We start from the raw sequence: 27,760 nt of genomic DNA on the forward strand, positions 1-27,760 counted from the left end.
TGCAGTGTGCAAACAAGCGTCGGGTTCTCTGTAGATTTCAATGGGAGACCAAGGGGTCTCTTCAGCGGTGCAGGCAGGCAAGGGGGGGGCTCCTCGGGGTAGCCACCACCTGGGCAAGGGAGAGGGCCTCCTGGGGGTCGCTCCTGCACAGAAGTTCCGTTCCTTCAGGTGCTGGGGGCTGCGGGTGCAGGGTCTTTTCCAGCCGTCGGGACTTTAGGTTCAGGCAGTCGCGGTCAGAGGGAGCCTCGGGATTCCCTCTGCAGGCGTCGCTGTGGGGGCTCAGGGGGGACAACTTTGGTTACTCACGGACTCGGAGTCGCCGGAGGGTCCTCCCTGAGGTGTTGGTTCTCCACCAGTCGAGTCGGGGTCGCCGGGTGCAGTGTTGCAAGTCTCACGCTTCTTGCGGGGAGTTGTAGGGGTCTTTAAATCTGCTCCTCTGTAACAAAGTTGCAGTTCTTTTGGAGCAGTGTCGCTGTCCTCGGGAGTTTCTTGTCTTTCTTGAAGCAGGGCAGTCCTCAGAGGATTCAGAGGTCGCTGGTTCCTTGGAAAGCGTCGCTGGAGCAGGTTTCTTTGGAAGGCAGGAGACAGGCCGGTAAGTCTGGGGCCAAAGCAGTTGGTGTCTTCTGCTCTTCCTCTGCAGGGGTTTTTCAGCTCAGCAGTCTTCTTCTTCTTGTAGTTTCAGGAATCTAAATCTTTAGGTTCAGGGGAGCCCTTAAATACTAAATTTAAGGGCGTGTTTAGGTCTGGGGGTTAGTAGCCAATGGCTGCTAGCCCTGAGGGTGGGTACACCCTCTTTGTGCCTCCTCCCAAGGGGAGGGGGTCACATCCCTAATCCTATTGGGGGAATCCTCCATCTGCAAGATGGAGGATTTCTAAAAGTTAGAGTCACCTCAGCTCAGGACACCTTAGGGGCTGTCCTGACTGGCCAGTGACTCCTCCTTGTTGTTTTCTTTGTTTCCTCCGGCCTTGCCGCCAAACGTGGGGGCCGTGGCCAGAGGGGGCGGGCAACTCCACTAGCTGGAGTGTCCTGCGGTGCTGTGAGAAAGGGGTGAGCCTTTGAGGCTCACCGCCAGGTGTTACAGCTCCTGCCTGGGGGAGGTGTTAGCATCTCCACCCAGTGCAGGCTTTGTTACTGGCCTCAGAGTGACAAAGGCACTCTCCCCATGGGGCCAGCAACATGTCTCTAGTGTGGCAGGCTGCTGGAACCAGTCAGCCTACACAGATAGTCGGTTAAGGTTTCAGGGGGCACCTCTAAGGTGCCCTCTGGGGTGTAGTTTACAATAAAATGTACACTGGCATCAGTGTGCATTTATTGTGCTGAGAAGTTTGATACCAAACTTCCCAGTTTTCAGTGTAGCCATTATGGTGCTGTGGAGTTCGTGTAAAACAGACTCCCTGACCATATACTCTTATGGCTACCCTGCTCTTACAATGTCTAAGGTATTGCTTAGACACTGTAGGGGCACAGTGCTCATGCACTGGTGCCCTCACCTATGGTATAGTGCACCCTGCCTTAGGGCTGTAAGGCCTACTAGAGGGGTGACTTATCAATATCTGCATAGGCAGTGAGAGGCTGGCATGGCACCCTGAGGGGAGTGCCATGTCGACTTACTCGTTTTGTTCTCACCAGCACACACAAGCTGGCAAGCAGTGTGTCTGTGCTGAGTGAGGGGTCTCCAGGGTGGCATAAGACATGCTGCAGCCCTTAGAGACCTTCCTTGGCATCAGGGCCCTTGGTACCAGGGGTACCACTTACAAGGGACTTATCTGGATGCCAGGGTGTGCCAATTGGGGAATCAAAAGTACAGGTTAGGGAAAGAACACTGGTGCTGGGGCCTGGTTAGCAGGCCTCAGCACACTTTCAATTCAAAACATAGCATCAGCAAAGGCAAAAAGTCAGGGGGTAACCATGCCAAGGAGGCATTTCCTTACACAACCCCCCCCCAAACGAAAGAGGATGAGACTAACCTTTCCCAAGAGAGTCTTCATTTTCTAAGTGGAAGAACCTGGAAAGGCCATCTGCATTGGCATGGGCAGTCCCAGGTCTGTGTTCCACTATAAAGTCCATTCCCTGTAGGGAGATGGACCACCTCAACAGTTTTGGATTTTCACCTTTCATTTGCATCAGCCATCTGAGAGGTCTGTGGTCAGTTTGAACTAGGAAGTGAGTACCAAAGAGGTATGGTCTCAACTTCTTCAGGGACCAAACCACAGCAAAGGCCTCCCTCTCAATGGCACTCCAACGCTGCTCCCTGGGGAGTAACCTCCTGCTAATGAAAGCAACAGGCTGGTCAAGGCCATCATCATTTGTTTGGGACAAAACTGCCCCTATCCCATGTTCAGAGGCATCTGTTTGCACAATGAATTGCTTGGAGTAATCTGGAGCTTTTAGAACTGGTGCTGTGCACATAGCTTGCTTCAGGGTGTCAAAGGCCTGTTGGCATTCTACAGTCCAGTTTACTTTCTTGGGCATTTTCTTGGAGGTGAGTTCTGTGAGGGCTGTCACAATGGATCCATATCCCTTCACAAACCTCCTATAGTACCCAGTCAAGCCAAGGAATGCCCTGACTTGAGTCTGGGTTTTTGGAGCTGCCCAGTCCAGAATAGTCTGGATCTTAGGCTGGAGTGGCTGAACTTGGCCTCCACCTACAAGGTGTCCCAAGTAAACCACAGTTCCCTGCCCTATCTGGCATTTGGATGCCTTGATAGAGAGGCCTGCAGAGTGCAGGGCCTTCAAAACCTTCTTCAGGTGGACCAGGTGATCCTGCCAGGTGGAGCTGAAGACAGCAATATCATCAAGATAAGCTGCATTAAAGGATTCCAACCCAGCAAGGACTTGATTCACCAACCTTTGGAAGGTGGCAGGGGCATTCTTTAAACCAAAGGGCATAACAGTGAACTGATAATGCCCATCAGGTGTGGAGAATGCTGTCTTTTCTTTTGCTCCAGGGGCCATTTTGATTTGCCAGTACCCTGCTGTTAAGTCAAAGGTACTTAAGAATTTGGCAGCCCCTAATTTGTCTATTAGCTCATCAGCTCTAGGAATGGGATGAGCATCTGTCTTGGTGACAGAGTTGAGACCTCTGTAGTCCACACAAAACCTAATCTCTCTCTTTCCTTCTTTGGTGTGAGGTTTGGGGACTAAGACCACTGGGCTAGCCCAGGGGCTGTCAGAGTACTCAATTACTCCCAATTCCAGCATCTTGTGGACTTCCGCCTTGATGCTTTCCTTAACTTGGTCAGACTGTGTAAATATTTTGTTTTTGACAGGCATGCTGTCTCCTGTGTCCACATCATGGGTACACAGGTGTGTCTGACCAGGGGTTAGGGAAAAGAGTTCAGCAAACTGCTGCAGGACCTTCCTACAGTCAGACTGCTGTTGGCTAGAGAGGGTGTCTGAGTAGATCACTCCATCCACTGAGCCATCTTTAGGGTCTGATGAGAGGAGATCAGGGAGAGGTTCACTCTCAGCTTCCTGGTCCTCATCTGTCACCATCAACAGATTTACATCAGCCCTGTCATGGAAGAGCTTAAGGCGGTTCACATGGATCACCCTCTTGGGGCTCCTGCTTGTGCCCAGGTCCACCAGGTAGGTGACCTGACTCTTCCTCTCTAGTACTGGGTAAGGGCCACTCCATTTGTCCTGAAGTGCCTTGGGAGCCACAGGCTCCAGAACCCAGACTTTCTGCCCTGGTTGAAATTCAACCAGTGCAGCCTTTTGGTCATACCACAACTTCTAGAGTTGTTGGCTGGCCTCAAGGTTTTTACTTGCCTTTTCCATGTACTCTGCCATCCTTGAGCGAAGGCCAAGTACATAGTCCACTATGTCTTGTTTAGGCTCATGAAGAGGTCTCTCCCAGCCTTCTTTAACAAGAGCAAGTGGTCCCCTTACAGGGTGGCCAAACAGAAGTTCAAAGGGTGAGAATCCTACTCCCTTCTGAGGCACCTCTCTGTAAGCGAAAAGCAGACATGGCAGGAGGACATCCCATCTCCTTTTGAGTTTTTCTGGGAGCCCCATGATCATGCCCTTTAATGTCTTGTTGAATCTCTCAACAAGGCCATTAGTTTGTGGATGATATGGTGTAGTGAATTTATAAGTCACCCCACACTCATTCCACATGTGTTTTAGGTATGCTGACATGAAGTTGGTACCTCTGTCAGACACCACCTCCTTAGGGAAGCCCACTCTGGTAAAGACACCAATGAGGGCTTTGGCTACTGCAGGGGCAGTAGTCGACCTAAGGGGAATAGCTTCAGGATACCTAGTAGCATGATCCACTACTACTAGGATGTACATATTTCCTGAGGCTGTGGGAGGTTCTAGTGGACCAACTATGTCCACACCCACTCTTTCAAAGGGGACCCCACCACTGGAAGTGGAATGAGGGGGGCTTTGGATGCCCACCTGTCTTACCACTGGCTTGACAGGTGGGGCAGGAGAGGCAAAACTCCTTAACCTTCTGGGACATATTGGGCCAGTAGAAGTAGTTGACTAACCTCTCCCACGTCTTGGTTTGTCCCAAATGCCCAGCAAGGGGAATATCATGGGCTAAGGTCAGAATAAACTCTCTGAAACCCTGAGGCACTACCACTCTCCTAGTGGCACCAAGTTTGGGATCTCTTGCCTCAGTGTACGGGAGTCCATCTTCCCAATAGACCCTATGTGTTCCATTTTTCTTGCCATTGGACTCTTCAGCAGCTTGCTGCCTAAGGCCTTCAAGAGAGGGACAGGTTTCTTGTCCCTTACACAACTCTTCCCTTGAGGGTCCCCCTGGGCCTAAGAGCTCAACCTGATAAGGTTCCAGCTCCATAGGCTCAGTTCCCTCAGAGGGCAGAACTTCTTCCTGAGAAGAGAGGTTCTCTTTTTCTTGCTGTGTTGCAGCTGGTTTCCCAGCTGACTTTCCTTTCCTCTTGGTAGGCTGGGCCTTTCTTCCAGACTCCAGCTCTACTTTTTCACCCTGAGCCTTGCACTGTGCCCTTGTCTTGACACACACCAGTTCAGGGATACCCAGCATGGCTGCATGGGTTTTCAGTTCTACCTCAGCCCATGCTGAGGACTCCAGGTCATTTCCAAGCAAACAGTCTACTGGGATATTTGAGGAGACCACCACCTGTTTCAGGCCATTGACCCCTCCCCACTCTAAAGTTACCATAGCCATGGGATGTACTTTAGTCTGATTGTCAGCGTTGGTGACTGGATAAGTTTGTCCAGCCAGGTATTGGCCAGGGGAAACCAGTTTCTCTGTCACCATAGTGACACTGGCACCTGTATCCCTCAGGCCCTCTACACTTGTCCCATTAATTAAGAGCTGCTGCCTGTATTTTTGCATGTTAGGGGGCCAGGCAGCCAGTGTGGCTAAATCCACCCCACCCTCAGAGACTAATGTAGCTTCAGTGTGACACCTGATTTGCTCTGGGCACACTGTTGATCCCACTTGGAGACTGGCCATTCCAGTTTTAGCTGGATGGGAGTTAGAAGTGGTATCTTTCTTGGGACAGGCCTTGTCTCCAGTTTGGTGTCCAGACTGACTACAGCTACGACACCAGGCCTTTTTGGGATCAAAGTTTTTACCCTTGTACCCAGAATTGTTTTGTGAAGAGGTTCTGGGCCCACCCTCCTGTGCAGGTTTTTGGGGGCCTGTAGAAGACTCTTTACTATTTTTGTTTTTGGCTGTCTCACCACCCTTCCCCTGGGGAGGTTTTGTGACCCCTTTCTTTTGGTCACCCCCTGTGGAAGTTTCGGACACCCTAGTCTTGACCACAATGGTCCGCCTTCTTTCCCAATTCTTGGGGAGAAATTGGTCCTAGGTCTACCAGATGTGGATGCAGTTTATCATTGAAACAATTACTTAATAGGTGTTTTTTCACAAATAAACTGTACAGCCCATCATAATTACTTACACCACTGCCTTGAATCCAACCATCTAGTGTTTTTACTGAGTAGTCTACAAAGTCAACCCAGGTCTGGCTCGAGGATTTTTGAGCCCCCCTGAATCTAATCCTATACTCCTCAGTGGAGAATCCAAAGCCCTCAATCAGGGTACCCTTCATGAGGTCATAAGATTCTGCATCTTTTCCAGAGAGTGTGAGGAGTCTATCCCTACACTTTCCTGTGAACATTTCCCAAAGGAGAGCACCCCAGTGAGATTTGTTCACTTTTCTGGTTACACAAGCCCTCTCAAAAGCTGTGAACCATTTGGTGATGTCATCACCATCTTCATATTTAGTTACAATCCCTTTAGGGATTTTCAACATGTCAGGAGAATCTCTGACCCTATTTATGTTGCTGCCACCATTCATGGGTCCTAGGCCCATCTCTTGTCTTTCCCTTTCTATGGCTAGGATCTGTCTTTCCAAAGCCAATCTTTTGGCCATCCTGGCTAACTGGATGTCCTCTTCACTGGAGTTATCCTCAGTGATTTCAGAGAGGTTGGTCCCTCCTGTGAGGGAGCCAGCATCTCTGACTATTATGCTTGGAGTCAGGGCTTGAGAGGCCCTGTCCTCCCTAGATAGGACTGGTAGGGGGGAATCACCCTCCAAGTCACTATCATCATCCTCTGAGTTGCCATCCTCAGAGGGGTTGGCCTTTTCAAACTCTGCCAACAGCTCCTGGAGCTGTAGTTTGGAAGGTCTGGGGCCCATTACTATTTTCTTTATTTTACAGAGTGACCTTAGCTCCCTCATCTTAAGATGGAGGTAAGGTGTGGTGTCGAGTTCCACCACATTCATCTCTGGACTAGACATTATGCCTCTAAAAGTTGGAATACTTTTTAAGAATCCAAAACTAGTTCTAGAATCTAATTCAAACTTTTACCAAACTTTTAAACTCTAAAAGCAATGCTAACAAGGACTAACACAAGGCCCTAGCATGACTTTAAAGAATTTAGAAAAATTTCAAATTGCAAAAATCAATTTCTAATGACAATTTTTGGAATTTGTCGTGTGATCAGGTATTGGCTGAGTAGTCCAGCAAATGCAAAGTCTTGTATCCCACCGCTGCCACCAATGTAGGAAGTTGGCTCTGTATGCACTATTTCAAAGTAAGGAATAGTATGCACAGAGTCCAAGGGTTCCCCTTAGAGGTAAGATAGTGGCAAAAAGAGATAATACTAATGCTCTATTTTGTGATAGTGTGGTCGAGCAGTAGGCTTATCCAAGGAGTAGTGTTAAGCATTTGTTGTACATACACACAGGCAATAAATGAGGAACACACACTCAGAGACAAATCCAGGCCAATAGGTTTTGTTATAGAAAAATATCTTTTCTTAGTTTATTTTAAGAACCACAGGTTCAAATTCTACATGTAATATCTCATTTGAAAGGTACTGCAGGTAAGTACTTTAGGAACTTTGAATCATTACATTAGCATGTATACTTTTTACATAAAACACAATAAGCTGTTTTAAAAGTGGACACAGTGCAATTTTCACAGTTCCTGGGGGAGGTAAGTTTTTGTTAGTTTTGTCAGGTAAGTAAATCACTTACAAGTCTTAGGTTTGGGTCCAAGGTAGCCCACCGTTGGGGGTTCAGAGCAACCCCAGTTACCACACCAGCAGCTCAGGGCCGGTCAGGTGCAGAGGTCAAAGAGGTGCCCAAAACACATAGGCTTCAATGGAGAGAAGGGGGTGCCCCGGTTCCAGTCCGACAGCAGGTAAGTACCTGCGTCTTCGGAGGGCAGACCAGGGGGGTTTTGTAGGGCACCGGGGGGGACACAAGTCCACACAGAAAGTACACCCTCAGCAGCGCGGGGGCGGCCGGGTGCAGTGTGCAAACAAGCGTTGGGTTCTCTGTAGATTTCAATGGGAGACCAAGGGGTCTCTTCAGCGGTGCAGGCAGGCAAGGGGGGGGCTCCTCGGGGTAGCCACCACCTGGGCAAGGGAGAGGGACTCCTGGGGGTCGCTCCTGCACAGAAGTTCCGTTCCTTCAGGTGCTGGGGGCTGCGGGTGCAGGGTCTTTTCCAGCCGTCGGGACTTTAGGTTCAGGCAGTCGCGGTCAGAGGGAGCCTCGGGATTCCCTCTGCAGGCGTCGCTGTGGGGGCTCAGGGGGGACAACTTTGGTTACTCACGGACTCTGAGTCGCCGGAGGGTCCTCCCTGAGGTGTGGTTCTCCACCAGTCGAGTCGGGGTCGCCGGGTGCAGTGTTGCAAGTCTCACGCTTCTTGCGGGGAGTTGTAGGGGTCTTTAAATCTGCTCCTCTGTAACAAAGTTGCAGTTCTTTTGGAGCAGTGTCGCTGTCCTCGGGAGTTTCTTGTCTTTCTTGAAGCAGGGCAGTCCTCAGAGGATTCAGAGGTCGCTGGTTCCTTGGAAAGCGTCGCTGGAGCAGGTTTCTTTGGAAGGCAGGAGACAGGCCGGTAAGTCTGGGGCCAAAGCAGTTGGTGTCTTCTGCTCTTCCTCTGCAGGGGTTTTTCAGCTCAGCAGTCTTCTTCTTCTTGTAGTTTCAGGAATCTAAATCTTTAGGTTCAGGGGAGCCCTTAAATACTAAATTTAAGGGCGTGTTTAGGTCTGGGGGGTTAGTAGCCAATGGCTACTAGCCCTGAGGGTGGGTACACCCTCTTTGTGCCTCCTCCCAAGGGGAGGGGGTCACATCCCTAATCCTATTGGGGGAATCCTCCATCTGCAAGATGGAGGATTTCTAAAAGTTAGAGTCACCTCAGCTCAGGACACCTTAGGGGCTGTCCTGACTGGCCAGTGACTCCTCCTTGTTGTTTTCTTTGTTTCCTCCGGCCTTGCTGCCAAAAGTGGGGGCCGTGGCCGGAGGGGGCGGGCAACTCCACTAGCTGGAGTGTCCTGCGGTGCTGTGACAAAGGGGTGAGCCTTTGAGGCTCACCGCCAGGTGTTACAGCTCCTGCCTGGGGGAGGTGTTAGCATCTCCACCCAGTGCAGGCTTTGTTACTGGCCTCAGAGTGACAAAGGCACTCTCCCCATGGGGCCAGCAACATGTCTCTAGTGTGGCAGGCTGCTGGAACCAGTCAGCCTACACAGATAGTCGGTTAAGGTTTCAGGGGGCACCTCTAAGGTGCCCTCTGGGGTGTAGTTTCCAATAAAATGTAAACTGGCATCAGTGTGCATTTATTGTGCTGAGAAGTTTGATACCAAACTTCCCAGTTTTCAGTGTAGCCATTATGGTGCTGTGGAGTTCGTGTAAAACAGACTCCCAGACCATATACTCTTATGGCTACCCTGCTCTTACAATGTCTAAGGTATTGCTTAGACACTGTAGGGGCACAGTGCTCATGCACTGGTGCCCTCACCTATGGTATAGTGCACCCTGCCTTAGGGCTGTAAGGCCTACTAGAGGGGTGACTTATCTATATCTGCATAGGCAGTGAGAGGCTGGCATGGCACCCTGAGGGGAGTGCCATGTCGACTTACTCGTTTTGTTCTCACCAGCACACACAAGCTGGCAAGCAGTGTGTCTGTGCTGAGTGAGGGGTCTCCAGGGTGGCATAAGACATGCTGCAGCCCTTAGAGACCTTCCTTGGCATCAGGGCCCTTGGTACCAGGGGTACCACTTACAAGGGACTTATCTGGATGCCAGGGTGTGCCAATTGGGGAATCAAAAGTACAGGTTAGGGAAAGAACACTTGTGCTGGGGCCTGGTTAGCAGGCCTCAGCACACTTTCAATTCAAAACATAGCATCAGCAAAGGCAAAAAGTCAGGGGGTAACCATGCCAAGGAGGCATTTCCTTACACCTACTTTAACCACTGCCTCTCCTTCTACACACCTTTCAGACAACTGCACTGTGCTCAACTGGCCCTCGCCACCATCCCCAGGATCCGTAAGAGCACGGCTGGAAGAAGATCCTTCTCCTACCTCGCCCTGCAGAGCTGGAACTAGATGCTGCTCCAATTTAGGCAGTCCGCTTGGCTGGCTCAGTTCAGGAAGGACCTCAGGACCTGGCTCTTTGGCTGATCCAAGTCCCCCTTCCAGCACCTTGACACCCCCCTGGTGATAAGTCACGCTTTATAAATATTTGAATAATTCACCCACCCAAGCTTCCGCACTTGGCTGACAGATTTCCGGTGTTAGGTATGATCTGTTTCAGAGCCCTTGTTTGGACACACAAATGTCAGTGCACTTCATGATACTGAGCTCCTGGTGTGAAAAGTTGTGAAAAGTAACTGGCATCTACACACATGGGTGACACCTGTGTAGGTGACTGCGACGTCACTTCTGGTGCCAACGATGCGCAGAACTGCACAAAGCCACCCGACGGCGTGCAGGGGTACTGCTCATGCAAAAATCTTCCACATCCAGTCTGATGCCCGGGAAATTCAAAGTTAAGGAATCTGCAGCTAGGTATTGTCTCTACCAGATAATGCGTTACCAAAGGTAAGTAACTTGTACGCTAGCAGTGACGTTGTCACTGGTAATGTCATCAGAGAAATTGTTTGAAGAAATGAGTAGTGCAGTGAGGTGAGTTGTGATTATGTATTTGGACATAACTGGAGAATTTGTTTTTTTAAGTATTTAATTTTAACCATAAAATGCTTCAACAGAAGTTTTTATGGATATCTAGTTCTAACAAGTAGTATTCCATCTTTATAACTATGTTTAAGGTAGTGATGTGTTTGATGATATTAAGCGTGATGTGGTGTTGGCAGTGATGTAACCATGGTGTCATTGATAATGTCATCAGAGAGATCATATACGAAGCCATGAGCAGTGAAGCAAGCTATGGTTGCTTGACAGGTCACAATTGGTGAATTTTATTATTCTTTTTTTGGTTTTGAACAGTAACCATAACATAGCATCAGCTGAAGTTTTATGTACCCCTAGAAAGACAATGCCAAGAGAAAATGCTATGACAGGAGAATCAGGCATGCCTGTAAACACTGCTTTATGTTCCATTATTTTACAGCACCTGTTATGGATGATCCACTCACAGTACAGAACGAGTCAAACACCTTAAATATGCGGAACCTCAAACCAGGGACTAATCCCAAGGTCAGTCCAGCACTACAAGACAAGACAGTTCTGCCTACAGGTAGTAAACAGAGTAAGGACCCAAGGCAGGTGCTTAAAGCGCTCCATTCTCAGAATCAAAGCATCATACATGGCACGAGTCGAATCCCAGAACCCCTTGCAAATAACTCCAGGAGAGCTGAAGAGGACGTCGGAAGCTTGGAAGGATGTGAAGGTTCAAAGATAGGAGTCAGACAGAATCCAAGAACAAATAGAGACAGAAGAGCGACAAGTGCACCTCCTAAAGGACATCGGTCAGCATCATCTAGCCCAGTAGGAAAACAAGTGGACAAGGAAAATCTTCAATCTACGGAGATTAGGAGAAACCCTACTAAGGTTCGCAGTTACAGTGTCGAAGAAGTGCGTGAGTATATGAACAGAAAGGCAGCTGAAAGACTTCAGAAAGAAATGGAGGCTAAAAGGGATAGGAAGAAGGCCATTGAATTGAAAAATAAAAGGATGGAGGAATTGTTTAAAAAGCAGAAGGATGCTGTGCCTGTGAGACCGAGTGCAAGAGAACATGTGCCGATCAAACCAGCCATAACTAAAAAGGACTTTTTAGGACCTAATAAAGACCAATTAAATGTAGGTACTGTAACAAGTAATAACCCATTCAAGTCTACAAGCAAATGTTCTCTAATTTGTTGCTGCCTTTTGTTAATGCATACCTTTAAGCTATAAAAGTAGTTATGATAATGTTTAATTAAGAGTAATTGCTACTTTACTATGTCATTAATATTACACTACTAATGCATCTACGTGGGCAATTTCCATTTCCATCAGATTCTTTTTTTTCTCTGCTCACTCCTCCAATTGCTATTATGTGTAAAATGTAGCTAGTGGTCTCTTTCTTGGCTTTCCTCTACTTTGTTAATATAGGATGCTGACACTCTTTATTTGACTCTTGGTTATTAACTTCGTTGTTCAGTTTCATACGGTGCGCAAAAGCTGTTGTTGCACAATTTGAAAGCATACCTCTCCTCTTAAGGTGAGGGAACTAAGGCACTGAACAGTCAGTAGGAATATAACCAGTGCTTAATTTCTAAAAGAAGTGGTGCCAGGGTCCAGAGCCTTGCTCAGAAGCCTGTGGCCGGTGCTACCAAAGGTCGGTACCGAATACCAGGTCTGTGTAGTCTTGATTCTTCCTCGTGCCTATTCCAATCACTACAAGTCACTCTCTGCCTCTTTGTCTCATGCAGATTCGTGTTCATCCCTGGTTTCTTCATTTGTCACTGTTTATCCATTTTTCTCTCCATTCTTCTTTTCCCTTATTGTGTTTTTCTCTGTCTTGCTCTGGATCAAAGTATGTTGAGGGAAAATAAATGGCAAAATTAGTGTCAGTGGGCCCCCGCTGTACTTACCAGCTATATTTACGCTCTGAATATAACACTTAAAAAAATAATATAACATGGATTTAGTAGGATGCCAACTTTTGGTCAAGTGAAGAAACCTGCATCTGCCTAGATTTTCTCGTTCCATTGTCAACAATGTGGCTACTGGGAAACATCCTTTATTACAAAGTCTTTTTAACGAAGTCGTGGTTAACGAAAGCGCAACAACGCTTTTTTTAACCACGACTCCGTTATTTTGTGCCTTAACTACGTATGTTCTGAACTACGAACATGCGTGGTTAAGGTACAAAGAAGGGAGTTGGCGAAGGAAGAGGACGCAGGTGACAAGGGGTCGACTAAGGTAAGTGGGGTTTTTAGGTTTTGGGGCGGGGGTGGGGGGTCAGGGGGTTTTAGGTTTTGGGGTGGGGTTGGGGGGGTGGGGCGTTTTTGGTTTTGGGGAGGGGGTGGGGGGTCAAGGGGTTTTAGGTTTTGGGGCGGGGTTGGGGCGTTTTTAGTTTTGGGGAGGGGGTCAGGGGGTTTTAGGTTTTGGGGCGGGGTTGGGGGGGTGGGGCATTTTTGGATTTGGGGAGGGGGAGGGGGGTCAGGGGGTTTTAGGTTTTGGGGTGGGGTTGGGGGGGTGGGGCATTTTTGGTTTTGGGGAGGCGGTGGTGGGTCAGGGGGTTTTAGGTTTTGGGGTGGGACGTTTTTGGTTTTGGGGAGGGGTTGGGGGTCAGGGGGTTTTAGGTTTTGGGGTGGGGTTGGGGGTGGGGCGTTTTTGGTTTTGGGGAGGGGGTGGGGGGGTCAGGGGGTTTTAGGTTTTGGGGCGGGGTTGGGGGGGTGGGGCGTTTTTGGTTTTGGGGAGGGGGTGAGGAGGTGGGGTGAGGGATGTAGGGTCAATTGTGCCTATTAGTAATGTTTTTATCAGGAATGCCTTTACAACGAAAATCGTTGTTAAGGCATTCGTGGTAAAATCATTAGTAGTAGCAACGAGGTCGGTGTTCCGACCTCGTTGTTAAGGCAGTAGTTGTTTAGGAAATCGGTGTTCCGTGGTACAACCGTGGCCACTAGCATTCTTGATCATCTTTTTAAAGTTGTCATCTGGTAGCACTCTAAAGGTGTGTTCTATGATGTTTGATTGTTTAATTTCCTTTTATATTTCCATGGAATTCCAGTATGAAGTTTTGCTTTCTGCAGCATAGGACAAAGCAACCCCTTCACGCAGCAAAAGCTGGACTAATTTACCATCTGCCGATCTTTCAGAAAATATTCTCCTCTTTTAAACCAAGCAGATTCTAAAGCATAAGCACTAGGTGATTTTGAGTCCAATCAAAGTCATCTTCGTTTATTTGTGATTTCTTTAATCCTGATATTATACAGAACTGTCTCTATTAATGACAACACCTGGGTAAAAAGGTTTGAGACCATTTTCAATCCCTGATATTAATGATAGGGGAACTTAAATGTGCTAAAAATTATAAAAGTAATATAAGCAAACCTAAAGCTATTATATAAGAATCTCTGTTAGTGTATTATATGTTAGATGACAGTTAATCATCAGTGTAGTATGTGTTGGGATTAATGAAATATGCTTCTGCTTCGAGAGGTCTTCAATTTGGTCCAATTTAAAATGTGCCTGTCTAAGCCTCCACACTGTGATAGCGTAAACAGACCAGTTTGTGACAAGATGGCTTCCTTTCTTTCTATGGGGAAAATATTTTACTTGCCATCCAATTGGCAAATTCCAAGAATCCTGCAAATATGATATCACAGTTGCTACCAGGTGTCTATCATTTCCAAGTTTTATGTTTTTTGGGGATATTGTTGATATTTGGACAGATAAAGTAAGTAGGCACCAATACTATGTATTTTAGCTCATATTTCCCCTGAATTATGAGACTTACTAAAGTGATGGGTTGTCATATTGGGTTGGAAATATATTTCCTTTCTTCTTTGAGCCCATTCTGCGAGGTTTTGGAGGTTCCGTAATGTTTTAGTGTGTGATGGTTGCAAATTTATGACATATTAAAACTGAAGATGTTATCGGAAGACCAGATGTTTTCACTCCACCACACACAGTCCTTGCCCATCAAAACCCAGAAAAGGTCAAAATCCTACTGATCTTATCGTCTTCCAAGTACAGTTTTTTTGCTACTGCCTCCTTGTAAGTCCTTATTTATTGTTTGATGAAACCACTTGCTGGTACAGAGTGTTTAGTCTTGTCGTCTCCAGGTTCCTAAGTTGGCAACTTATACCACAATTTCTCGCCTATGCCAAACCTTAAGAGGTGACCCACAAGGTTAGTCTAGTGGTTGACGTTCTTAGCGCTGCTTTAATATTCATGTGCTAGTGGGCCTGCAAGGGTCAAAAGAACATGTAAAACAATGGAGTTATGTAACAAAAGAGGATTTCTCTTTAGACAGACTCTCATGGACATAACAATGGACCTACCACACTCTATACTGCACTTTGTAGAACATGCACTTTCCTTAGAAGAATGGGAATTTGTTCTAGCTTGGACATTGGGTCCTTGCTGATAGATAAGGAAACAGTAGCAGGTTTGTTAATATCCATTAGATCAAACATGTTTACAAACACATCTATCCAGGATCTACCGTAAAGACCAAGGGACTCTCATAGATTTTCGTGGACGAAGAGCTCTACCGCAAATCGGAAGGGTTCTTGCTCCACCAAACTCCTGGCTCCCCAACCTCATTATGGTTGATTTTAGAACAGAGCTTCAACTGGCTTCACTATTCCAAACCCTTGACCTGGACACCATCTACCACAGGGTTGCCAGGTCACAGTGAAGAACGAAGGACGGGCTACATCTCTGATTTCCATTGCTGGGTGTCCTGTGCAAGTCAGGAAAAATAAATAATGTCCATAATGTGCAGAGAGAAGACTCCCTGCATGTCAATGTCATTGAGGTTTTGTTTTCCTGAAATAAAAACCCACTTTGGGAGTCTGTTTCAGAAAAATAAAGAACAAACGTAGCACTGTCTGGACATTTGTCTGTGCCTTTGGTTCATATGCCACTGCGGTAGACACCCTGTCAGCACAATATAATGATTGTGGTTTGTATGATGAGACACTCGTTTTTAGGTCTTGTGTATGAGACATTGCTAATGTGTTTCATCTCAAAATGTAGTTTTCATTATATTGTAATGTCTGCTATTCTAATGATTTTTCAATAGCAGTGTGCGTAGCCAAGAAGCGTTTAAAGAATACAATATTTTAGAGATTCTATTTTAATGATGTAGAAAATATTTTCTACTTAGAAAGGCCTTATGGGTCTGCTTTATTCTTCATTCAGGCTAACAACTGTGCCAGAAGTATGAAGAATCACATTTCTGAATGGGTAGAGCTGACATCACGAGCGCTCCTGAAAAGCGAAGGCAGTGAAAGCAGGTATGTAGGTGCAAATCCTGGACACGAGCGGTGCAAAGCCTCACGCTACATGCAGATTTTGGAAACATGGCCAGAGCATCCTTTTCCTTCTTCATTTTCTTGTTCACCTTCTGCTTCTTCTTTATACTACTAATACTACTACTACTGCTACTACTTACACTACTACCACCACTACTATACTTCTACTAATAATAATAATAATGATGAACAACATTTTTTGTCTACACATCTTTACAACAAAGTATATGTAATAGTGTGGTATATTTTCTTACTGTTATTAAAAGTATTATTACTACTACTACTATTCAGGGGTGTATTTCGGGGGGGGGGTTACACCCACCCTAATAAATGTAATTTCTGATAAATATTGTGGTACAGCTGCTTTCAGTCTGGTATAGAGAGGAATCTGATGAATTTCACCAGGAATTTTTACGTACACACAGACAAAAAGCGCACACACACTCCCTCTCTGTTTTGAAGGTCCTCAAAAATGTTGGCTATTTAACAAATTAATGTGCTTTCTCTCACTTAGTACTCCTACCAATACGCAATCATCTCTATTTCTACTGCCCCTTAGGTCTATCTTATGCACCCTGTCTGTTGCGTCATGTATTTTAACATTATATGCCAGCATGATTGTTGAAAAATGTGAAACTCACACCCCCAACCTTACTGACCAAACTATGGGCCTAATTACGAGTCTGGCGGTCCTCGGACTGCCAGACCCATGGTGGCGGTCAGACCGCCACTGCTCTGGTGGTCCAACCGCCACATTAGGACCTGGGCGGTCCAACCGTCAGGGGACCGCCATCTCCGCCGAGATCGGTGATCCTGACGGGCTAACAGCGGGTGCAGGTTGGAATCAGCCAGGGCAGAGCTCGACGCAGCACCGCTGTGCTGATTACAACCTGGTTCTTGGCCAGCCTTTTCATGGCGGTCCAGGGGGCCAAAGCAGGGCCCCTGCAGTATCCATGCCTGTGGCATGGGCAGTGTAGGGGTCCCCCTGCCCAGCACCCTCGTAATGCACATTGTCTTCTATGTAGACAGTGTGCATTACATGGGTGCTGGTGTCCCCTGCGGACGGCAGCATTGCGACAATGCTGCTGCCACTTTCCCGCTGGGCAGACCGGTGGAAACCTTGGTTTCCATGCGTCAGCTCAGCAGGAAAGTCATAATGGGGCCGGCGGGGAGGTCACCTCTACAGTGGGGGCCAACCTGCTGGGAGTTTGGCGGACGGGTGTTCCTGTCCGACAAACTCGTAATCAGGGCCTATGTCCCTGCTACTATTACTACTATTCTTATTATTGTTATTTTTATTATTATGAGTGATAATAACAATATGTTATTACTAGCATTATAATTATTGGCATAATGATAATACTATGCTATTGTTATTATAAATATCACCATAATCATCACTGTTATTATTAATATTATTATTAATTTGCTGCTGTTATTATTATTACATCATTTACAAAGATTCTTTCTGTGGCTGTTGGTAACTTAGTTTCAGTGTGTTTACTCCTGAGGTAAATGATTCTTACTCATGCAAAAAAAACTTTGAAAAACTAACCCACATAGAGCAGGTCATTACTCAAGAAAACAATGCCAGTCCTCTTTAAGGTTATGTTTCTGTGTCTCAGTACAACACCGTATAGATGAGAAACAGTAATCTAAATGTGGCAGGGAAAACTCAGAAAATCCAATAACTCATCAATAGCACCAAATCTAGATCCACCTCACCTCCTATTCCACGAGAAACATTCCTCTGTGCTTATCCTTCGTCTGCCTCATGCTTGCCTATCAACACTGTCCTCTACTCCCTCAAAACAACCTCCTGTGAAGACAGCGTTGTACCATTATCCGTCATCAACGCCAGGTTCAGAGAAGCTATCTCATCACTACTTGAGATCAGGGTATCCTCTAGGAAGACCACAAGACTGGGCACATTCCCCCATCCTAAAGAAACCCACCTTTCACCCAGCCAACTAGAGTCCTGTTGTCCACCATTTATTATCAAAATTTTCTAAAAATGTACATTCAGCTTTAGAATCACTTCAAAGCCAATCATCTCCTTCAAGGCTATAAGTGAGGCACCTGGACACAATGAAGTACTAATACAGACATAAACACATTTTGGATTCCATGCTAAAGAAGAATGATGCCTCCCTCTCCTCCTGAAATGATGTGACCTCTCCTCTGCCTTTGGCACAGCCAACTGCCCAGCTCTCATCCGTTGTCTGGCCTCCTAAACTGAATTTGGAAGAACTGTCCTACACTGGTTCTCCTCTAACATATCCAGCCGCCACCAGTTAATACAGATTCAAACCCAAGATCACATGAGCTCCCCATCACCTGTACCACAACCCAGGGCTCTGTTCTGTCCTTCAGAATCTTCATTCCCTTCATGGAGGCCCTTGAAACCGTAGTTAGTGACAGCACCATGAAAATACACTTACATGCCGAGGACACTGAACACTACATAAAAATCTCCTCAGTTTTTAACCTGTAGCAGCTTAGACAGTGCTGCCAACTCATTCAGATCTGGATGTTCAATATCTGCCTGAAACTCAACCCCACCAAGAGTAATGGCCTGATGTAGAACCTGGCTGAGGGGAATACTCCACCACAAATGATCCCATTATATCCTAAGGGAATCGTAATACGGCGGATGGGATATCCATCACGTTTATTTCTTTTTTTATATTTCTTTATTGTTATTTTGGTTTATATACACATATAGAGGAGTAGTACGAAGGCCATAGTCAGTAGGCAACATAACATTGCAAATCACACGAAGTACAGCCGGCATCGCAACGGATGGTGAACATGAGTCCAAGGCCACTATTACGAAGTGGCCATACGTGAACCTGGGGAAAGAAAGGTCTCGACACAGCAAGCTAGTCACAGGATCTGCCAATTAAAGAAATCGAATTACAACAATAATGTCATCAAATAACATTGCAACTTTGCATAACAAACAAACATCTGTCCGGATAGAGCAGCTGGGGGAATGTTCCTTATCCGTCACGTTTATGACAGAGTATTCCATCCGCCAAGTTCTAAATCAGGACCTGAATTCCTCTTATTCAGCAGCAACAACAACTAAACTAAAACAGGCTTGCCAGCATGACCTGAAGAACTTCAGTGCCAGCTCTCTTGTACATTCTCTACATTGACAGCTTCTTCAAGGGACTCACCACCAAGAAGACAACAATAACTTGGTACCAGCTCCCCCTCTTAAAAAATAAACCATTCCACTTTGAAGACGATTTCAAAGCTATCATCCAACATCTTGTATTCTCTCACATCGGTGGAGGCAGTGCTGGGCTGAACATTTATCACGAAAGTCATTCTACATGCGGCAGCATGCGCTACGAGGATACGTAGGATTCCATCCAGCCGTCATATTAATCATTGGTTAGTAAATACTTTCTGCCAGATCTAGATTAGGAGGCACTAAAATCCTACAGTGCTTCACATACTCATTCATATGTCTTGTATACATCACACACCCATCACAGATTGTAATGAGAAGATGCTGAACCTAAGAGAGCCTGCGAAAAGTTAGAAGGGTCCGTACAATACAGAAGCTCGGCAGCTAAGATCTTGTTAATGGCTGTACTGCAGAGGTGTCCAACGTTCATCCGTAAGGCACGGATATGTGTCAAATTTAGGTTCGGGACAGCTTTAGGGTGGTGCCAGTGCAACCGTGCCTAGAGCAGGCTTTGGTGGGGCGAGGTTGGCGCTGTGTTTAAAAATAACTATTGGTTTAAAAGCACATGAACTTCCTTGAAGATCTATGAGTAGCGCTATAAAAAAATGAAATGTATGTCAGAGAGAGGCTATGGAGAGATGACATGACTGTCGGAGAGTGGTAGTGAGGGAATTCAATGAAAAGAAGGTCATTGGGGGGGCGCCAAAAAAGACTGTCACACCCAGTTCTACCAGGGCTAAGGCCAACCCTATTTAGTTTAATTGTTTGTAAATTTATCTTGGGTGGACATCCTGAAATTCTGGCATGACCCAATTCTTCTGGGCCTACGATTGACATTTCTGATACAGCAACTTTGTGAAGTGTGTATTATCTTGGGAAAAGTTTGGTTTCTTTTGCACAGCCATTTTATTACATAAGGAGGATGTCCAGCATTGGTCCATGAGTGGCATATCCTTGCCCAACTTTTAAAACTATATAAATGAGTCGCATTTAGATCCATTGTATATAAATGTATCCCACCAACAGCAGCTCTACAAATCTGGCATTGCACATGCACTTAGTGGGTCAGCCGTGAGGTCCCCTGATTACATTCACACTGCATCACTTTCCCTCTGTCCTGCCTTTACCTTGACCCACTGTTGCACAAGTCCTCTTTTACTTTACACCCTTTTGGTGCTGTCGCAAGAGTGTTATTAAACACACAGCAGCACGGCTAAGAACAGCAAGAAAGCTCACACCCCTTAGGTTACACCTCGTGAAACATGTTTTTTTGGGTCTTTATGCATAAGAACATCCCTGTGTCTATCCCACTTGTGCACTGAGGTTGATCCAATCTGTGACGATACAGTGATTGCGCGCACCCCTATCGTCATTACACCCTGTGGTGGACATGACCACGACTGTGGGTGCACCCATGTCCTCCAGTGCAGCCCAACACAGGCAAGACTAGACCTCAGTGTTGTATTTCTTCTTGCACCTGACACACCTTCCTTTCTGGGGCTGCACTGTCAACGTTGTCCCCATCTGATGCACCATCATCTTTGGAGATGCAACTTTGTCCTGTTTCAGATTTTAATAAAAAATGTTTCATTTTGTAGTTTTGTTGTTACTTCTTGTGTAATAGACTATATGGGCACAATGTCACAAACCGTACGTGAAATAGCATGCCCCAAACCAGGGTCTGTGAAATGTCATATCTGAGCACCATTGAACACACATGACAGAGCAATTCTGCAAAGTTTAAAAACACCATAGTGGAATTTCAAAGGCTTTTTACTCGAGCTGGCACAGTCTGGTTTTTTTCCAATATCACAACAGAAAACAGCCTTTATCAACATTTCTACGCAATGTCCTGTCCCTGTGTCGCACTTCTCTTTCACTTTCATCATTTCCATAGTTTCTGACACTTTTCTGAATTTCATGTATAATATATCTGCTATGTTGTGAAAGAAATAACATTTCAAATGATGGTCTCTTGTCGTTTGGGCACAGCAGAGGCCATTACACTGTACCAGTGCAATGTTGCCAGTTTTTAGTATGTTTCTAACATTTTTAGCCTAGAACAGACATTATTCATTGATGATTATCGTTAGGGGTATGCAAAACTTTACTCCCACTGGCAAATGTTTTTGAAGCAGACATAGTTCGCACTTCAGAAGTTGTCTCCTCTACAAAACCTTTCATGCAATAGCAATTTCTGGCGAAAAAGCATTCCTTGAAATGTTTAATCTTCAGTGACATCTTTGTTTTTGTATGACCTTTTTCCCACTAAGCCTATTTTTATGACGAACTTTGCACCAGGTCTATATTAATTATTGTGACACCTTTGTAAAATTGGAAAGCCTAAAAAAAAGCTTTATCTAATTGACAAAAGCCACTTTTGCAAATTTCTCACCTTAGTACTCTAATTATTATGGGTGTTTCGTCATAGAGTTTTTAATCCTGTTTACAAATAAAATGCCTGTGACTTCTAACTTCGTCCTTACTACTTACTTATTTTGCCATTTTATTTTATTTTTTCATTTTAATGACCTATTGAACATGCATGTGCTTTGTGTTGCTCTGTAGCCCCTGGTTATATTGTATTTCTTTTTGGGCACCAACTCTCAATTTATTTAGAGCTGAATGTATTTTGCCACTGTGGCTCATTTTTGGGTTTAACTTTCATAGTTTTTTTTTTTACTGTTTTCTAGAGACCTGAATGCAAAGAAGAGTGGGAAAGTATTAGCCAAAGATATTAAAACCGGGCCTGGGTTTCCTTCTGTGGTGCCACCTGACTCCAGTCCTCTGAAACTTAATGACCTGGATATTCGTAAATACTCCCCACCCAAAAATGTCACATTCCTCATGAAGACTAACACCAAATCCATAACCCCGGAAGGAAATTCAGAGGACCCCCTGTACAGAAGCAAAGAAGATCGCATTCTAGCCATCCACGCCGTGGCTAAAGAACTGGAGGAGAGAATTCAGGTTGAAGCGATTCGAATGAGGCTGGCCAAGGACCATCAGCACCAAAGTGACAAATCAGTGATGGCCAATGAACTAGACAGTCTTCATAATTCCTTACTAAAGCCAGACAAATTCCAAAATGAACTAAGCAGAATGTTGAGCCAAAATTCACCTCTCCTCTTCCCTGGCGTAGAATGCTTAGAAGCATCTTCAAATCCAGTTCAAGGGAAAATTGGCAGTCCAGGCTTCAGCCCTTCACGTAGAAGAGCCCACCGTACCATTGGGAAAGATACTCCAGACATGCAACAAATGGAGTCCTTTACACACACATCCATGTCTGCCTTGTCCAGTGACCAATTGTCCTGGAATGATGTTCCTGAACAGCTGGAAAACGGAAGTGATAAACACGAAGCACAGGATATCCTCCAGGATAAATTAAAAGGTAGGGCATTTTGACATCATGGCTAAGGGAGCTGGAATCACTGAACTGTAGATTGTGTCTGTTACGCATAGAGTGCATTGAGTGCTTGTTCAGCATATGTGTTTGTGGTTTCAGTTGTGGGCAGCTTTCTAGTATGTATTAATTGGACACATTTAGCATCCTACTATGGGAGGTGATAGAGCTTTGCCTAGTGAGGACTTATCTTGATTTCAATGAGTAAATTCAACGAGATAAGTAACCTCAGCTTACGTACTCTCATCCTCAGAAGGAACTGTATGTGAATGGCTCAAAACTGTGAGAGAATTGATCTAAGGATCTTAGGAAAGCACTTGCCTTTCATAGTAAGTGCCATCCCGCCCACCAAACAGAGTGTAGATGAAGGGGAACACGCTGGGAGCCAGACTGCACCACAGAGTCATAGGACCTTAGTACAACTATGCAGACATAACTTACACCTGTCTTTTCTAAGTATCTTGTGAGCCACAGATAGCTCTCCAGCTGTGTAAGTAGCTGTAATGGGTGCAGCGTAGCCTACTAAATTATGAAGCTTTTGCTTGGTGGAATTAGAAAATGTGTACCACAGTGAAAAGTGTGTGTCAGTGTAAAAATGTGTGTCTTTTCAGAACTCTTAAGCTGATGTTTGGAGAAAAATTGTTGCATTTCAAAATCTGTTTACAGCTGATATGTGAGTAATACATCATGCAGCGTTGGGGAGATTTAGTCATCACATTATTAACTTGTTGCCAGGGGCGTTGTAGTTATGGCTGTTATGTATTACCCACTTAGAGGCATTCCAGATTGACAAATCATTGTTTATGTTACTACTACCAACCGTACCTGATGCACTGAGGTGATCACAGCTGGTAATCTTGCATCAGGGATAAACCCTGGTTGGTGGGGTTTGTGGCAGTTGGCTTCACAGTTATCCAGTGTTCTACACATCCTTTTAATCATGTTTAAGCAAGTCACCTGTTCCCAGGTATTGTGAACAGATTATTTAATTTCTGTTACACACACAAGGTAAATGTGGGTAAGCTAGAGTTGCCCCCTGTTACCATGATGATATATGGTTAGCCTCTCTGTTATCTATTCATTTCATCATGCAGTACAGTATGAATGGGTAGACCACCTACCATCTGCCATATTGCATACTTTTATGCTTTGTACAAATGAGCCACCAAATCCACAAGGTAACCCAATCTTCCTATCATAAATCAGATTGCATAGCGCCAAACTTGCACATATAAGGCAATGGTATATGGAAGCAGTTGTGAGACGCCCTGCTGATGTTCTAATTTTTTGTGAAACTTGTAAACTGAAAGCACCTTTGTAGTCTACACATGGCAGGCACTGCACAGTATTCCATGTATTCAAATAAAAAATTTCACATGCCAGGTAGATAAAGTAGATTGATTGCACAACCTTTAGGCAACATTTAATATTCTACGATGATATCACATCCTATCTCAATGAAGACCTCAGTAATTACACTGAAGGGCAGAGAAGAAAGGCTAGGAGATCATTCCTGCCTCCTATTTCCGCTTTCTACATTTTTATTACATTGCTAAGTATACGCCTATTTTCATTTCTACCTTCTTTTTCTGCTTTATCCAAACCATATCTCAATATTCACCTTCCACCTGTTGCCCATATTTTCCTCCGCATTCTCCATCCAGTTCTCCCCTCTAGAAATGTTTCCTTCCTCCACACTGACATTCTTGTCTTTGGCCCCTCCTGTCTCCCTCCTTCCATCTCCCACTCTTAGCCCTGCCTCTTCTGGCCTTGACACTGACACTTCTTGGCAAGGCAAAATGAGTTGAAAGTTAAGAGGATCTTTTATTTCACTGCAAATAGCAGTTTCAAAAGTATCCCTAAGTTTACTCATCTACAACAACAAAAATAAGCCTATTGGTACTATTGCCCATATGTTTTTCCAGAACTCCATACTATATTGGAAGCCAAATCTTGGATTTGTAGGTGAAAAATATTGGTGGGTCTTTCCGGCTACCGAATCCACTAGTCGTAAGGAAAATCTGCAACTATGAAGGAGTTTCAGGGTAGTTGGTATAGGGTGAAGGTGGGATTACTGGTGTTCCTGTTGAGGCAGGTGGGCTGGCCTCTGGGAAGGTAGTAAATACCTAGAAGGTCGTTTCTTTTTTTGGTGTTCCCATCGTTTTGACACCCACTTGATGCCTCTAGATTTAGTTCCATATAATGGTGGATTAGGTGTGTGAATTGGATATGCAAACACCTCCATGTTTTACAAGAAAGTGTTTCCACACTTGGAAAACAAAATCCAACTGAAGAAAAAAGAGAGTTTATGTGCTAACGTACATTTCTGAAAAACGTATAAGGAAGGATTGTTAAAATACACTTTGCTATGTACAATCCGGGGGCACTGTGTGAATCCTTGAAAGTCTGAGATCTATATAAATTAGTGGTGTTGATCTATGATGTACAGATTTTTGACTTTCTGGGTTTTTCTTTGTGACTCAGGTCGTCTGTCTTCAATTTTCATTGAAAAGGACCCTCTTATCTCTAGTGAAACTGATGATTGCACTTGATCAATGAGCACATCGATATATAGACAAAACACATAAAATCAATCACAGCATAATCTACCATCATAAGCAAACTTAATGAACAAGTGCTATGTAAAAGTCATCAACGGAGAGCATTGATGTGTGCAAACTTCAATGAGCATCTTCAGCGCTATTAATGAATGTAAACATGAAGCCACGTGACCCATTACTGACGCTCAGGATCACACCAGAAACATTTCTAAAACATGGGGTTAACTTTTTTTTTTGCAGACTGCACTCCTGTTGTAGTCTTTGCAACACAAGCAAAGGTGCACAGCCTGTGATTGAAGGTGCACTACTAACCAGGGTGTAAATGTTTGCCTCCAAGTTAGTTTCTGTATGATAAGAACAGGATGGTGCACCTGGTTCCAGGACAAGTACGTGCTCGGATAATGTGCCTCGTTAAAAGTTCATTTCATCCTTCTGGTGTCCTGGGCGCTCTCTCGTAACTTGTGGGCTCCCGATTTATTGGAGCTTTTGACGTTTTTTTCTGGCTACCTTTGTAGACACAGACACCAATTTACTATGTATTGTAGAACGTATAGCGCCAGTTTTGTGGAGTGAAACCCGTAGTCATAGCAGCACCTGGATACCCCCGTGGTGATTAGTGCGCTTTACAATTACTGATCGTTTGATTGAATCATTCTCACAATCTCCAAAAATGGAAATCTTTTAAAGTTTAGATCTGTGTATTTATTTATAACTGTGTGTGTTTGGAATGGCTCGTGCTGCTGGGGGTGCCTCGATGCACTTATGGCGTCCGGCAGAGCATGGGGAACAGAGGCAGATCTGGGGGAGGGGCAGGGTAGCCTCTAAGTGTGAACCAGCTGGCTTTACTCCTTGCTTGGATGCGACGGAAACATCTTAGTTCTCAGCTGGCCAAACCCCAGCTGAGGTGTAACTCGGTGGAATCCGTTTTAGGCAGATGTTTTATACAATTAGGAAAAAATATTTCTCTTTACTTCTGGACAAAACTATAACACTATTCATGCCACCAATCCAGAGACCACAGGTCTTCATTTGAATGAATTTTGAAAAATAGTAAGTTTTCACGGAATCACAAACTGCAGTTCGCTCGGCAAGCTTCTATTGTATCCATCATCTAAACTCAACGTATTTAATGCTTGTTTAGGTGACATAAAATGTAAATGTGTTAATGTATTTATGTTTAAATTCTGACATCTTATAGCATTTATACCAGTTATCCCTTTCTCTTTTTAAAGACCTGAAGATCAGTGCCCAGGAACCATCATTACAGAAAGCCTGGAGCCAGGAGCCACCCCCTGTCTCTTCACCGGGCAGCCACTCCCTTGGAAGGTAAACTCCAGTAGTCAACGTGTACTTTTACAAGAATTGTTTGTAGTTAGGGTGCTGAGTACTTGCAAACTATTACCAAATAGACAGCAGTGGCCGCTGCAAATCTCAAGGGGAAGGGCGGGGACGGGGGAATAAAAAAAAGAAAAACATACCTTTTGCCTTCGCCGCCACCTCCTGCTGCGTTGCTCCTCTTACCTCGATGTGGTGTCCCAGCATTTACTGAGGCACCTCCACAGGCTCCCCATCAATCCTGGTGCTGTTTTCATACTAAAGCTAGCATTAAAGCAGTGCCAGGACTGTTCTTAGCTGCTTGGACTGCCGCTCAGACTCTGCCCTTGGGTCTGTGCACTTTCTCCAGCCTCGCTGTTCAACACAGCCAGGCTGGAGAAACCTAAGTGCGCATGTGTGTTTGGCTAGCCAGAGACGGCTGGCCAAATACACATGCGCACTTAGGTGCACTCTCTCCTCATCCCCCCTCCCACCTCCTAGGGCCTAGCCCACCCCTCCCTGAACATGCTGCTGGCTGAGCCAGCAGCTGAAAGATAAAACGATAATTAAATATCTTTCTGTCTTTCAGCTCCTGGCTTAGCCAGGAGGGTGACGCTCCTTCACCATTGCGAAGGAGATGCCCTGCAAATAGACAACATTTTACTGATCTGTGCAGCTAACACTCACTCCAAATATCTCCAGTTGTGGCATCTCTAGAAAAGGTTATTAGGGGCCTTCTGGTGAAAAGAACTGCACGGAAGGCCTATCCTGTGTACTACCATCACTATGTCATGTGTAATGGGCCTGCTGGGTATTGTAAAAATCCATGCTCACTGGGTACTGAAGCAGTAGTGCTAGGTACTGGGCATAGGTGAAGGCCTCTGTAGGAAGTTGGCTCTGTATGTGCTATTTCAAAGTAAGGAATAGCATGCACAGAGTCCAAGGGTTCCCCTTAGAGGTAAAATAGTGGTAAAAATAGATAATACTAATGCTCTATTTTGTGGTAGTGTGGTCGAGCAGTAGGCTTATCCAAGGAGTAGTGTTAAGCACTTGTTGTACATACACATAGACAATAAATGAGGTACACACACTCAGAGACAAATCCAGCCAATAGGTTTTGTTATAGAAAAATATCTTTTCTTAGTTTATTTTAAGAACCACAGGTTCAAATTTAACATGTAATATCTTGTTTGAAAGGTATTGCAGGTAAGTACATTAGGAACTTTGAATCATTTCAATTGCATGTATACTTTTCAAGTTATTCACAAATAGCTATTTTAAAAGTGGACACTGCAATTTTCACAGTTCCTGGGGGAGGTAAGTTTTTGTTAGTTTTACCAGGTAAGTAAGACACTTACAGGGTTCAGTTCTTGGTCCAAGGTAGCCCACCGTTGGGGGTTCAGAGCAACCCCAAAGTCACCACACCAGCAGCTCAGGGCCGGTTAGGTGCAGAGTTCAAAGTGGTGCCCAAAACGCATAGGCTAGAATGGAGAGAAGGGGGTGCCCCGGTTCCGGTCTGCTTGCAGGTAAGTACCCGCGTCTTCGGAGGGCAGACCAGGG

At 45.3% G+C, this 27,760-nt stretch overlaps 1 protein-coding gene across 4 annotated transcripts in view; it reads left to right on the forward strand.

The window, feature by feature from the left end:
* Positions 1–27,760, forward strand: part of CCDC187 (coiled-coil domain containing 187) — a 289,883-nt gene that overhangs the window by 100,530 nt on the left and 161,593 nt on the right. For all 4 annotated transcript variants that reach the window (XM_069241620.1, XM_069241621.1, XM_069241622.1 and 1 more), the window contains 4 exons: positions 10,863–11,551; positions 15,611–15,705; positions 21,616–22,313; positions 26,119–26,212. In XM_069241620.1, the coding sequence (XP_069097721.1) occupies positions 10,863–11,551; positions 15,611–15,705; positions 21,616–22,313; positions 26,119–26,212 (1,576 nt within the window). The remainder of the gene's footprint in view (positions 1–10,862; positions 11,552–15,610; positions 15,706–21,615; positions 22,314–26,118; positions 26,213–27,760) is intronic.

The sequence above is a fragment of the Pleurodeles waltl genome, chromosome 6 (assembly GCF_031143425.1).
Source record: "Pleurodeles waltl isolate 20211129_DDA chromosome 6, aPleWal1.hap1.20221129, whole genome shotgun sequence".
NCBI classification, from domain to species: Eukaryota; Metazoa; Chordata; class Amphibia; order Caudata; family Salamandridae; genus Pleurodeles; species Pleurodeles waltl.